Source organism: Tetrao urogallus (assembly GCF_951394365.1).
Source record: "Tetrao urogallus genome assembly, chromosome: 24".
Taxonomy (NCBI): domain Eukaryota; kingdom Metazoa; phylum Chordata; class Aves; order Galliformes; family Phasianidae; genus Tetrao; species Tetrao urogallus.
This window is the reverse complement of record NC_136837.1, coordinates 4654656-4667140: the sequence shown is the minus strand read 5'-3', so window position 1 is coordinate 4667140 and position 12485 is coordinate 4654656. Positions and strand designations below refer to the sequence as shown.

At 54.2% G+C, this 12485-nt stretch overlaps 1 protein-coding gene across 1 annotated transcript; it reads left to right on the top strand.

The window, feature by feature from the left end:
* Window positions 1-843: 843 nt before the first annotated feature.
* On the top strand, window positions 844-7287 carry TNNT2 (troponin T2, cardiac type; the record flags this gene model as incomplete). Its single annotated transcript, XM_079546478.1, has 15 exons — window positions 844-874; window positions 1406-1552; window positions 2121-2150; window positions 2988-3044; window positions 3163-3195; window positions 3635-3670; window positions 3917-3938; window positions 4270-4330; window positions 4436-4552; window positions 4820-4897; window positions 5020-5130; window positions 5372-5481; window positions 5769-5859; window positions 6028-6068; window positions 7239-7287. The coding sequence occupies 15 exons, from the start codon at window positions 844-846 to the stop codon at window positions 7285-7287; spliced, it is 1014 nt and encodes a 337-aa protein (XP_079402604.1).
* Between the last annotated feature and the right edge of the window lie 5198 nt (window positions 7288-12485).

Sequence of the window (12485 nt, the reverse complement as noted above, 5' to 3'; positions counted from 1 at the left end):
TGCCGTGCGCCTTCCCCGCGTCTGTGGGTCCCCATCCTGCGTTCAGCATCCTTACCAAGTGATCCCCACGCCTCTCCTCCCCATCCCGGGTAATAAATACCCGACAGATGCAGTCAGGAGCAGTTGTTCCTACAACGCCCAGTGGGAGTGAGGAGCTGCTCTGGGAACAGGTGGTTGGGCACAGGGGGGTTATTTCTAGGACTGCCTCACGCTGGGTGATATCACACAACTGGGAGGGAGATGGATGTGCAAGGAAGATGCTATGTGAGCCCTACTGCTACACCAGGCTGTGATTTATTTGCTCCCTTTGGCTAAACTCAGCCTCAGGGCTGAGAGCAAGAGGGCAGTGCTCCTGCTGAGCTCACATTGCCCCTCTGCTCTCGGAGGGCCGGGCTGTCTCATGGAGCAGGGCTATAGAGTGGAGATAACAGAACATCTCTGCAAGTCATCATATCACAGCTGAGCTAAGAATAGTCAGGAAGAAACCAAGCTGAGCATTATCACTGGGTGATTTTCCCATGCCCTGAGCAAAAGCAGCACCCTGGGATGGCTCCAGCACAGAGAGCTGTGTGTCCTGGGCACAACTCCTGGCAGCAGCTATCAGCATGGCATGGGGCTGAGCCCAACCTCCTGCCTCTCATCCACGGTGAGCTGTGATCCTGGGATGGAAAGGGACAGGGGAGCCTTATCTCCACTGAGATACCACTGCCACAGCCCAGCTGGGACAGCTCACAGCTCCAAGTGCTTTGGGGAGAGGCAGCAGGACGGGCTGTGCTTGTCCTTATCTCAGCTCCTAACCCTCGCTTTTTCCATCTTGCCTTGCATTCTGGTAGATAACCAAGCATGTCGGACTCTGAAGAGGTTGTTGAAGAATGTGAGCAGTAAGTGGCATGGTTTCTAACACTCTTTCTTTCTCCTTATTCCTGCGTTCCTGCAAGAGGGGGTGGTTGCTGCTGTGCTTGCTGCCCCAGCACGCAATGTGAGAGCACTTCAGGATCTCCCCACGACCACAGGCATCACTGCTGTGTCTGTGCTGAGACAAGCTGGGCATCAGCAGTGGGTCAGGCCTTGTACTTAGCATCCCCTTGGCACATCTGATGACAGACAGTGCACCTCCCTTCAGGTCAGGAAAGGACTTTGGGGCCATTGACAGGTTTTGGGTACTTGATCCTCTCAAACTGCATAACGGTCCTGGGCTCTGACCGCTGTAGGAGTGCCATAAGAGCACTTCAGTTCCTGCTCAATTCAGGTCTTGGCTTGTCTCCACTGCCAGCTCCCAGCACAGCCAAGCAGTCACTGGGGCCTCCATGAAAAGGGGTCCCTGGCCCTTGGGAAATGGGAGCTCCCCTTCAGCCCCACTGCAGCAGATCGCTGCCACTTGGCTTCTTTGTGTTGTACTTTGCAGGGAGCAGGAAGGTAAGGGGACACAGAGCCTCCACAGCCACCCTGAGACTGATGCTAAGGAACGATGGGGTCACGGCAGTAACCCACGTCTTCTTTCTCTTCCCTTTCTCCCCTGTGCGCTCACATGAAGAGGAGTATGTGGAGGAAGGTAGGTGATCCTCCTGCTGCTGGAAGGGCAGTGCTGTTGGTTCAGGGTTTTGCTTGAGCGGTGGTGGTGATTTCCTTGCCACGGGCAGAATGAGCAGAAAAGGCCAATGGGACCACATTCTGAATTCCTCCACCTCAACCATCAGTAGGACCAAAGCCACCCTGAATTTTCTCAGGATTTCTTTTCCCAGGGAGATCCCTTGGCCCACAGAGGGAGGTGGCAATGCTGGATGTGGGTGCGTGCAGAAGCGTGAGCACAACAATTCAGCAGGCGCTGGAGCTCCAGCTGACTGCACATTAACAATGCTCAGGCAGAACCCTTGACTCCATCAGCGTGGTGCAGGACCAAACCCCGTGCTGCAGCAGTGGGGCTGTCTGTATGGGGTGGGCATGGGAACGGGGGTCTGCTGGGGCTCCTGCTGCTTCAGGGCTGCTGCACAGCAAAGCATCCTGAGAGCTAAAAGCAAAGGGTCGGAGTCCTCACCTCGTGCACACCAGAGCTCTGCCCCGCAGCTTTAGGGCACCTGACTAACCTCTGCGCTTCTTCCCTCCCCTCCTCCCCGGCTCAGAAGAGGAAGAATGGCTTGAGGAAGAAGACGGTAGTTACTGCACCTTTCTTTGTTTCGTCTGAACGTATTGTGGGTCGGTGTGTCCTGTGCCTTTCCCTGGTTGGGAAATGGTTTTCTTTCATTCTTTCTCCTCTGCTGCTTTTCGCACTCTCCCCATCCTGCTGTGTCGACCTGCTCTCATTTCTGTGCTTTCTGTCTTCCATCCCAACACACCCGTGGGTTGCTGTCTTCTTTTCTTTTCTTTTCTTTTCTTTTCTTTTCTTTTCTTTTCTTTTCTTTTCTTTTCTTTTCTTTTCTTTTCTTTTCTTTTCTTTTCTTTTCTTTTCTTTTCTTTTCTTTTCTTTTCTTTTCTTTTCTTTTCTTTTCTTTTCTTTTCTTTTCTTTTCTTTTCTTTTCTTTTCTTTTCTTTTCTTTTCTTTTCTCCTTCTCTTGCTGTGGGACCGCACGTCTCCCGCAGGACCTGTGGGCTCTGACAGAACTCTCGCGGGGGTACTGCTCCCTCCAGTGGAAAAATGCTCCAACAGTGCCATGCATGAGATTTACACCATACAGTTTCATTCTTTGCTGCATGGAGGAGAGCAACAGAAATCAATCTCCTCCACTCTGGGGTCCCAGGGCACAGCTGGGGAGGGAACAAGGGACAAAACCAGGAGGGGGCTCTGAGTTCCTTGGATTTTATTCCCCCTCATCCATGCCTTACCTTTGGGTAAGGGCCTGGGCAAAGCCCTTTACTTTCTGCTTCTTTCTCCCATAGCTCCCTCTCCTTCAGGCCTCCTGGACTCAGTACCACAGTTGTCCCATTCTGGGGGTCTGTAGGGAGCCAGCAGGAGCTGTGGCCGTCCCACTGACCCTGTCCTTATTGCACAGGTCAGGAGGACCAGGTAGATGAGGAGGAACAGGAGACAGAGGAAACCACGGCAGGAGGTGTGTGGTCTGTGTCCCCACGCTGTCACACCTGCAGGCACGATGCAGAGTGTAAGGGACGTGTGGTGGGACACCTGTGGATGCTCTGGTCACACTTTCCCTCTTACTTTTGAGACAGAACAAGAAGATGAAACAAAAGCACCAGGAGAAGGTAAAGCAGGAGCGGAGGAAGGGCGCTTCTTGGCCATTTCAATCTCCCACAATGCTGCCTCCTTGCCACGGGGTTTTCAATGTCAAATTTTGAATTCAGCCGCTGCTGAAAGGAGACAATCTGCAGTAAATTGGGCAGAGCTGCCCTGGCCCCATCCCTAGCAGGGCAGGGGCAGCAGGAGATCTGCAGGTGGGATGTATTCATGCTGCTTAGGTAAGAAATTCACCCCAGGAAATGGAACAAGAAGGCAGTGCTGGTGCCTTCCCAGCCTGAGCTCCTGCAGAGCTCATCTTTGGAGAGGACCCGGGGTTCTCCCCATCTGCTTGGGGCTGAGGGACCTGCCCTCCCCACGTCCATCCTGGGCTTTGTGGTGGGGACAAACACAGTGCTGGGGCAGCCTGACGGCCCCTCCAGGGCCAACACATCCCATGTTCCACAGGTGGTGAGGGGGACCGGGAGCAGGAGCCTGGGGAAGGTGAGGCATCCATCCCTGTTCCCCTTTGGGGTAGGAGGCACTGTCCCTTCACAGTACGCACCCTGAATGCCTGGAGCATCAATGCACGTCTCAGATGTTGACACAGATGGACACCTCACTGCGTTGCTTTGGTGGAGGATGATGTGCCTGCACTGCTGAGAGGAAGGGGTGGTTGGGTTTCGTGGGGCTTGGGGTCAAAGTATGCCACTAACAGTGCCTTTCTCTCCTGTTCCTGGGGACCCACAGGTGAATCAAAGCCCAAACCCAAGTAAGTGTTGGTGCATTTTCTTTGGTGCAAGGTTTGAACTAGGAGCTGTTCCTCTATGGCTCTCACTGCAGCTTAGTGCCACAGTGAGATCCATAAGGAACGTGGGACAACAAAGCCCTAAAAGCATGAAAACTGGGCAGGGACTGCGACATGGAGAGAAGGGAGAAAAACAGAGAGAGAAACATGGGACTCTTCCCTGCCCTCCACAAGCACTCATTGCTGGGGGCCATGGGGCTCAGGGAGGAGGGCTGGGCAGAGCAGTGCACGGGTGGGAGCCCTGCCCCATCCCAGCCACCCACTGCCAGCTCCCAACCTCCCACTCACCTTTCAGGCCCTTCATGCCCAACCTGGTGCCTCCCAAAATCCCTGATGGTGAGCGCCTGGATTTCGATGTGAGTGCATCTAAGAGCAGCGCTGTGGTGTTGCTGCGTCCAGCAGCTCCCAGAGGGCTTCACCGCTGTGAGCACAGCCATCACCTTCATTTCTGTCTGGTGCAGGACATCCACCGCAAGCGCATGGAGAAGGACCTGAATGAGCTGCAGGCCCTCATTGAAGCCCACTTTGAGAGCAGGAAGAAGGAGGAAGAAGAGCTCATCTCCCTCAAAGACAGGATCGTACGTGGGCAGCCCATCCCCTTCATGGGCAAACAGCGCAGACACTCTCTGCAACAGCAAGACCCAAGATGTCCCGTGTCCCTGCCAGAGAATGATTGGGATTTGAGCCAAATTCGGTGCCCAGGGGTTGGGAATCTGCTGTAATACCCCTCCCATATGGAGATGTGGGAGCAGCAGACCTGTCCCTGGGGCTCTTGGGATATTAGGGATGCCGAGGGACAAAAGGAATGTCCTGGGACACCCAGCCATGGTTCTCTCCTTCTGCAGGAGCAGCGGAGGGCAGAGAGGGCAGAGCAGCAGCGCATCCGCAGCGAGAGGGAGAAGGAACGCCAGGCCCGCATGGCTGTGAGTGTCATCAGGGCTGGGGGGTCCCTGCAGCACATGGCCCACCTTCCCCCCACAAACCCATCTATGGGGCACGTTGGTCCACAAGGCCTCCACTCCTGACCCACTTCTATCCCTGGCAGGAGGAGAGAGCTCGCAAGGAGGAAGAGGAGGCACGGAAGAAGGCTGAGGAAGAAGCTCGGAAAAAGAAAGCTTTCTCCAACATGCTGCACTTCGGAGGCTACATGCAGAAGGTGTGAAGCTGCACGTGGGGTTGCAGCAGAGCTGCTGGTGCTTCTGGAGTGGGGGGGACTGGGCCACAAGCTGGTCCCACAGCATCTTGTGCTGCAGAGAGGGGTTCCTATAAGCAGAAGAGGACGGGAACGTACTGAGAGCATCCCAAAAGCAGAGGGCGCTGCTGGGAGGAAGGGCTGGGGATGAGAGCAGAGGCCAGGCGGGTTCCTTCCCTCTCATGGGCTCCAACGGTTTCCGCAGTCAGAGAAAAAGGGTGGCAAGAAGCAAACGGAGCGGGAGAAGAAGAAAAAGATCCTCAGCGAGCGGCGGAAGCCTCTGAACATCGACCACCTCAGCGAAGAGAAGCTGAGGTAGGGATGCTGCAGGAGGGGTGAACGGGGCTGTGCCACCGCCATGGCTGCGCCAGGCTGCGGGTGACAGCGGCGGCCATCAGAGGGAGCCACGCTCACACACGTGGGACACGCGTGTCCCCACAGCCAGACACAGACGTGGGGCTGCCCGGCACGGCCCCACTGGGCACGGAGCCTGCAGCACCCATGGGACGGATCCTGCCGCGGAGGGGGTGGCATTGCTGCCCCATCTCTTTGCTGCTGCATCCCTTTTCCATACTGACATCATCATCCATCTCTTCCCATAGGGACAAAGCCAAGGAGCTGTGGCAAACCATCCGTGACCTGGAGGCTGAGAAATTCGACTTGCAGGAGAAGTTCAAGCGGCAGAAGTACGAGGTGAGCTGCCAGCTCCTCTCTGCTGGCTCTCCCTGGCTGGATCTCCAGCTCTTGATATGGGAGAGTCGCGTGTTGGATGCACGCTGTGCTGCATCAGGAGAGACCCGTGCCCAGCTTGGCATGGGGCATCCCACCAAGCCTCACCACCTGCCTGCATTTCTCCTGCAGATCAACGTCCTCCGAAATCGTGTCAGTGACCACCAGAAGGTGTAAGTACCCAGCCTGGCCGAGCGCCCTTCCTCATCACTCAATTTCACCCCATGTTTCTCCCAGCTGCCCCACGCCTCATCCTTACACACCTGCAGGGACCTCAGACTGTGCCACTGTGCTCCCATTGAGAAGCCCTCACTGGCCCCCAGTTTCCCCCTGCCCCCAAACAGACCCACATAGAGCCCCATGTGTCCTGCAGGCCACACATACCTCCAGCTGCCCCCATCCCTTCTGTATCCCTACCCACCACCTCAGGGAAGGCCCTGGAGGACCCCCCCCTCCCTCCTTCCCCCCCAAGCTTGTATGGGAGTGGAGATCCCATGGGCTGTGGGAGCTGTGCAGTCCCACAAAAACTTGGGAGCTGGTCCACACATCCCTTGCACAGCACTGGGGGACCTAGGGTGGAGGTGAGCATTTAACCTGTTCTCCCAGGAGCACTGTGTTGCTCTCTTTCCCCTGTCTCATCCTGCATGAGCTGTTCCTCGCCTTCCCCTCAGTCAGTTAGCAGCATTTCCCCCACTTACACCAAATCTCTCTTCTCTTCTGCCCTCCCGTGGCCTGGTGCTGCAGCAAAGGGTAAGTGCAGGCTGCATGCCTCCCATCACACCTGTGCTGCATGGACACCTGGGGCTGACCTTGCACCAGAAGTAGGGCTGAGGGAAGGACTGTTCTGGGAACCGATATCAGAGTTGGGTTGGTGACTCTCAGGATGCCCAAAATGCCCATTGCTGACTGTCCAAGTCTCCACCACCATCACCTCCTCCTCCACCTCCCTGCTAGCACATGCCCAGAGCACCTGTTCCCCCAGTTCTGGATAAGCAGCTCAGTACAGCCAGTCCCAGCTTCTCAGCCTCAGAAGAGGGATCCCACAACAATCACAAAACCCCTACAGCTGGAGGTCCTTTATTTATGCTCACTGGGATGGAGGAGCATAATGAGGCCATGGGGGCTGGTTGGAAACACCTGGTAGAACATGAGCTTGTTCCTGAAGAGTCCCAAACCTACCGGCTGGCTCAGCCCCCACATTAGGGAAGGTGCTCCTGAAGATTTTCCTTGCAAGCATCAACCAGCAATAACTTGGTTCTCTTTTGAGGGTGCTCCAGCAGTATCCATCTCTCTCCTCTTTTCATTTCCATTAACACATTTTGCCTGCTCTGCTTCCCATCTAGGTCAAAGGCTGCCCGTGGGAAGACCATGGTGGGTGGCCGATGGAAGTAGATGGCTCTGAAGGCAGAGGTGAGGCTCAGCCATCAGACGCAGTGCTGTGCGCTCAGCCCAATCCAGGGCTCCACTGCTGCCCCATCGTGCGGTGCTCGTGCAGTGCTTGCTGCAGGCTCCGTGCTGCTGGGGCGGGCAGGTGCTCAGCGAGATGCTTGCTGATTCTCATTTCCACACCCCCACGTGATGTTGTGTCTGTAAATAAAGAGAGGAGTGAGGGGGTGTGGGTGTTGTGTCCGCTGGGAACCAGGAGGAAGCACATGGCAGATTGTCCCAGCAGCGCTCAGCTGAGCCCACTGTCAGAGCACGAGGGGATGCGGCTCCACCTGGAGCCTTCTGAAACGTGTGCTCTCCCCAGGAGCTCCTGGTGGCATGTAGGCCAGCAGAAGACCCCTTACAAGCTGAGGCAAGCTGTCCCCTGCTGTCACTCAGCAGCACCTGAGCCGCGAGGCTTCTCCCAGAGCGATGAGGAGGGATGCACGGGATGGTGGATCTTCACACGCTTCATGTCCCTCAGCATGCCTCAGAGGGCAGCCGAGCAAAGACCCAACCAGAGCCATTTCCGACCTGCCTCGATGCGTGTCCCTTCAGAGACAGCATCACCCCGAGCTCCAAGCCATCGATCCTCCAAACCCTCGTGCAGAGGCAGGGCCGTGCCCGGTGCTGCACAGAGGCGCTGCCTCTCTGCCCGTCCCTGTGGGCGGCAGCGCCCAGGCTTTGGGCACGGCACGGCGGCACTCCCTGTTTGCCACAGCACAGCCTGTCCCAGCAGCACTCTGGTCCCTTGCCAGCCTGGCTGCCTGCACCGGGGCCGAAACCGGCGCCCTCCTCCCTGCGCGGCACCTCCCTGCACCCTGAGTCAGCACCCGGCCCTTTGCCATCTCCCACCCGTGTCCCACCACCTGCGGGCACGGTGGAGCGTGATGCGGGATGCCGGTGTCCCCTGAGGCGCAGCGCAGCAACCCGGGGGTTGTTTTCTTTGGGGTTTTGTGTGCTGCACGGGCTGTGCGATGGTTGCATGGGCGCAGCGTGTTGTGCCAAGGCGTTGTGTGTCGGTGAGTGATGTCTGGGCATGCTGTCACCATCCTGCCGTGCACAAGGTGTGTTTTGCAAGTGGATGAGTCTTGGCTTTGTGCTGCTGTAGGATGGGAGCGAGGGAACCTCGAGAGCAGACATTGGAGGGGTGTGCAGAGAACTTGGTGCTGTGCTGCTGGGACTCTGCAGTGCGCTGATGTCCTGCAGTACTGCTGTGTGGTCCCAGTGCCTGCATGGGAAGTGGGACTTCTGGATGTGAAGTCAAAGCATGAACATCCTCTGGAGCACAGAACGAGGGGCAGAGAGCTTTGTCCTTCCCCAGTCACTTGCTGCAGGAAAGGCACTGAAGCTCTGGAGCGTGCCCCAGAGGTGGGGTCTGGAACACTGTGGGGTCTTGTGGGGAGAGGGAACTGGGGTGGTTCATTCTGGAGGAGGCTCCGAAATGGAGTTTTGCAAGTTGTGCAAATATCTGACATTTCCAAGTTTTTTATGGCTGCTTTTAAACGCCCTATAAAACCTCGAGTTTCAATTAACATCGCAGCGCTGTAAAGCGCTGCCCGTACAGCTAATTCATGGGTATCAGTTAATTGTTTTAGCTGGATAAACTCACCCATGGCTTATGCTGATCCCACAGATGTGTTAAATCATCGATGAGGACTTTAATGCACCCTAAGCACAGTTTAGCATCTACGCAATGACCCATGTCTGTGAGACTTTGCCCTGCTGACAAAGCAAGCAACCATGATCTGTGATGGAAAGGAAGAAGCTTTGGCTGTTGCGTGGAAGCAGCTTTTTATTGGTGCTTAGTGGAAGTAAAATAAGCTTCCTAGTGATATCTGAATCACTGCTTTTGCATGTGCTCTCATGCCCAGCTTTCAGCTGAAGTCCTGGGTGTAAACCATGCTCTTCTTTGGTGCAGGCAGCAACCACTGGCAGGAACACTGAGATCTGAGACCCAGCGGGGGCCCAGCATTGGATCCATAAGCTTCATGGCTGGCAATGGAAGTGCTGCACTGCTTGCCCTGATCTGGAGCTCTGAGCTCTGTTTTTCACCCCATCAGAGCTCAGTGCTCTCTGCACATGACATTGGTGGATGCTCCCCGTGCTTCACAAATCGATGACGTTGCCCTACAAGTGGTGCTCTGCTGGTTTTGGAAGCGCCGCGAGCCCTTTATCTGCACACGTAAATAAATAGAGTTGTGCCTCTGCAGAGCCATAAATCAAACCTTGATATCATGACAAAGACAGAACGCTTTGATCCAGGGCAGCACTTTGATCTCCTCTGATGAACCAGATGTTGGTGATTATCTGTTGAAATAGAGCAGTAATTGTCACTTTTCAGGCAGTGTTGCTGCAATGTCAGCCCGTTGGCTGTGGGCCACGGCACACCTCAAAACAAAGCAGGCAGAACATGGATATCAATTACATTTTGCAGTTCTCAAATTCTGCCAGTTACCTTGGAACAACATATTTTGGCAAGAGAACATTTAGCTTTGAGATGTTTTCCACCCAGGACATTTCAAAGAATTACAAACAAAATGATGCTGGCAGAGAACGAGAATTTTTGGGTGCTGGGTGAGATGCCCATGGGCCATGCTGGGAGGACAGGGACTGATTGGCTGCACCAAGGGCTCCTGTCCATCAGGGTTGGTGCAACAGTGTGAAGGAGATCTCAGCATCACCTCAGTATAGTATCATAGACCCATAGAACGGTTGGGTTGAGAGGGACCTTAAAGACAATAAATACCATGGGACCATGGAATGGTTGGGTTGGAAGGGTCCTTAAAGATCATAAAACCATACAACCATCATCACTGCAAAGGAAGAGCGACCAAGGGATTTTGGGAATTGCTGGCATTTCTTTGCAGCCGTGGAGTAGCCCCAGTTGCAGCTCCTTGGGCTGTGGCAGCTCCTTGCACACAAACTGATAAACCCAGAAAGAAGCATTTCTCTTTTGGAAAATGGAAAAATGATGCAAAACTCCCAAGTGCCTCTGTCCACGAAGCTGGTGAGGAGCAAGGGGAGCAGCTGCTGTCTGCTATGAGTCCCATCTGTGCGTGCAGCACAAACCCAAGATGTTTCATGTAGACGTGGGCTCTCGTGGGTGCAAAGCTTCTCCATTGATCGTTTTTTGCTGTGTGCTGAGACAGAAGTTTTGTAAATCTGTCCCGGTGCTCAGTTTGGATCTTAGGAAAAATCCCCTCTCAGGAGAAGTGGTGATGTGTTGGCACAGCTGCACGGGGAGGTGGTGCAGTCATTGACCCTGGAGAGCTTCAGAACTGCAGGGAAGTGGCACTGAGGGATGTGGATGATGGGCATGGTGGGACGGGCTGGGGTTGGGTTTGGGGATTTCAGAGCTCTTTTCCAACCTTAAGGATTCGATGATTCGATGGAAAGCACGTGGCCGCCTGCCCCAGGGACACGAGGGTGACAGCTGCACTGAGAGCTCACTTGAAGGCGCCTGGATCCAGTGGTGAATTTAGCAGTTTTGAAGCAGGATTTCTAATGCCTCAGACAAAACTGGGTTTAATTTTGTCCTCCCTTTTGAGGTTCTGCCCCAGAGGCAGACCAGGGATACTTCCTGGTAGAGATTTATGGAGCATGCAGGAGTTTCCAAGCCAAAATTCTTGGCCTGAAATGTCTACATTATTGCTGTAGGGCTGGGTCTCTGAGTTCACTTACCCACAGAAGAAAAAAAACAATGTCCTCATCTCTGTTTTGCTTAATGTGTCCCACATTCCCCAAAAGCCAGCGACCTGCAGAAGTCACATTCTTGTGGGAGCTTAATGATTTGCCAAAAGCAAGGAATACGAAAGTTGGGACTGAATGCTGCTCCGGTGCCACTCGATTGCAACCAAGCCCACATCTCCATTAAGAGACCCTGCTATGGGTTGTTGTTCCCAAATAATTGGTCTCGAGACAGCAGAAAAAAGGCAGTTTGGCCAACAGTGCCAAGCAGGATGCGCCCTTGTTTGGTGGATGTGCAGAGGGACTGTTAGCTCAGCACTTTTAGTGCACAGCGGCTGCACACACACACAGATGAGGAGGAGGAAGCCACACGGTTGGTTTTGGGGCATTCCTGCGAGGTGTTGCTCTTTTGATGTCAGTGGGGCTTCTCCGGGCTGGGTCCATTCGCAGCACTCACAGCCCTGGAATGTGGCTGGGGATTGGTGTGACCAGTCGGGCCAGTCAACAGATCTTCCTCCAAAATGAATTTTTACTGAAATCTGCAAAGACCTGTTGCAAGTGGGTTGACTCACATGGCTTCTCAGCTCTTAGTCATGAGCTTCTTCTCTGGACAGTTAATTAGTTTGTTCTCATGGAGCGCTTTGAAGATGCAAGGCAGGCTGGGAAAGTGAAGTGTTATTAGCTCATTATCTGCAATCTTTTGTGTGTGTGTGTGTGTGTGACAAAGCAATAAAGTCCGGGTTCAGCCTAAGATGCTTAACAGCACTAAAAAACGAACCGTCCACACACCCAGTTCTGTCCTTATTTCAGTGCAGCTCTTTGCTAACGACACCTCATGGTGCTCATGAATCTCCTTAACCCCAGCCAGGCAGAACAGAGTGGCTTAGCATCAGTACACAGAGTGATGCTACTCCTGGCAGAAGACCCAAAAGCTTGGAATCTGGACCACAGATTTCAATCTACTTCCTACCGGGTTCCATTTGGATGTAGAAGGAGTAAAAGAGCCCAGTGTTGTTTTCTATTCTTTTGTTTTTATACCCTAATGTGGGTGTGTTAGGGGTCAAATTCAGCACCTGAGATCTTGGCATCTCACAGAGCAGCGTGAAGTTAAACAGCCCAGAAGGCAATGTGTGAGATGAATGCACAGAGCAGCTCGTAAGCACTGGGTTATGTTCAAAGATAAGTGGTAATACTGAAAGTATTGTTTCTGTGTCTGCAAAGGGCGCGCTGGCCAGACAGCTGCCTTGCCCTGTGGAGCGCAATGGACACAACACTGCTTGCAGACCTGGTCACTAATTGTGTATCTGGCAATTTGGAGATCTTGCCAGAGGCATTTCAAACTCTGGCGTGTGCAGTGATGGTTGCAAAGATCTGTGCTTTCCTGTTTGGGTGCCTGAACTCTTTTGGCCCAGCATTCCCATTGCAATGGCCCCATGTGCAGATTCAGTGGCTTGTTGGATTCAAGACTATCACTG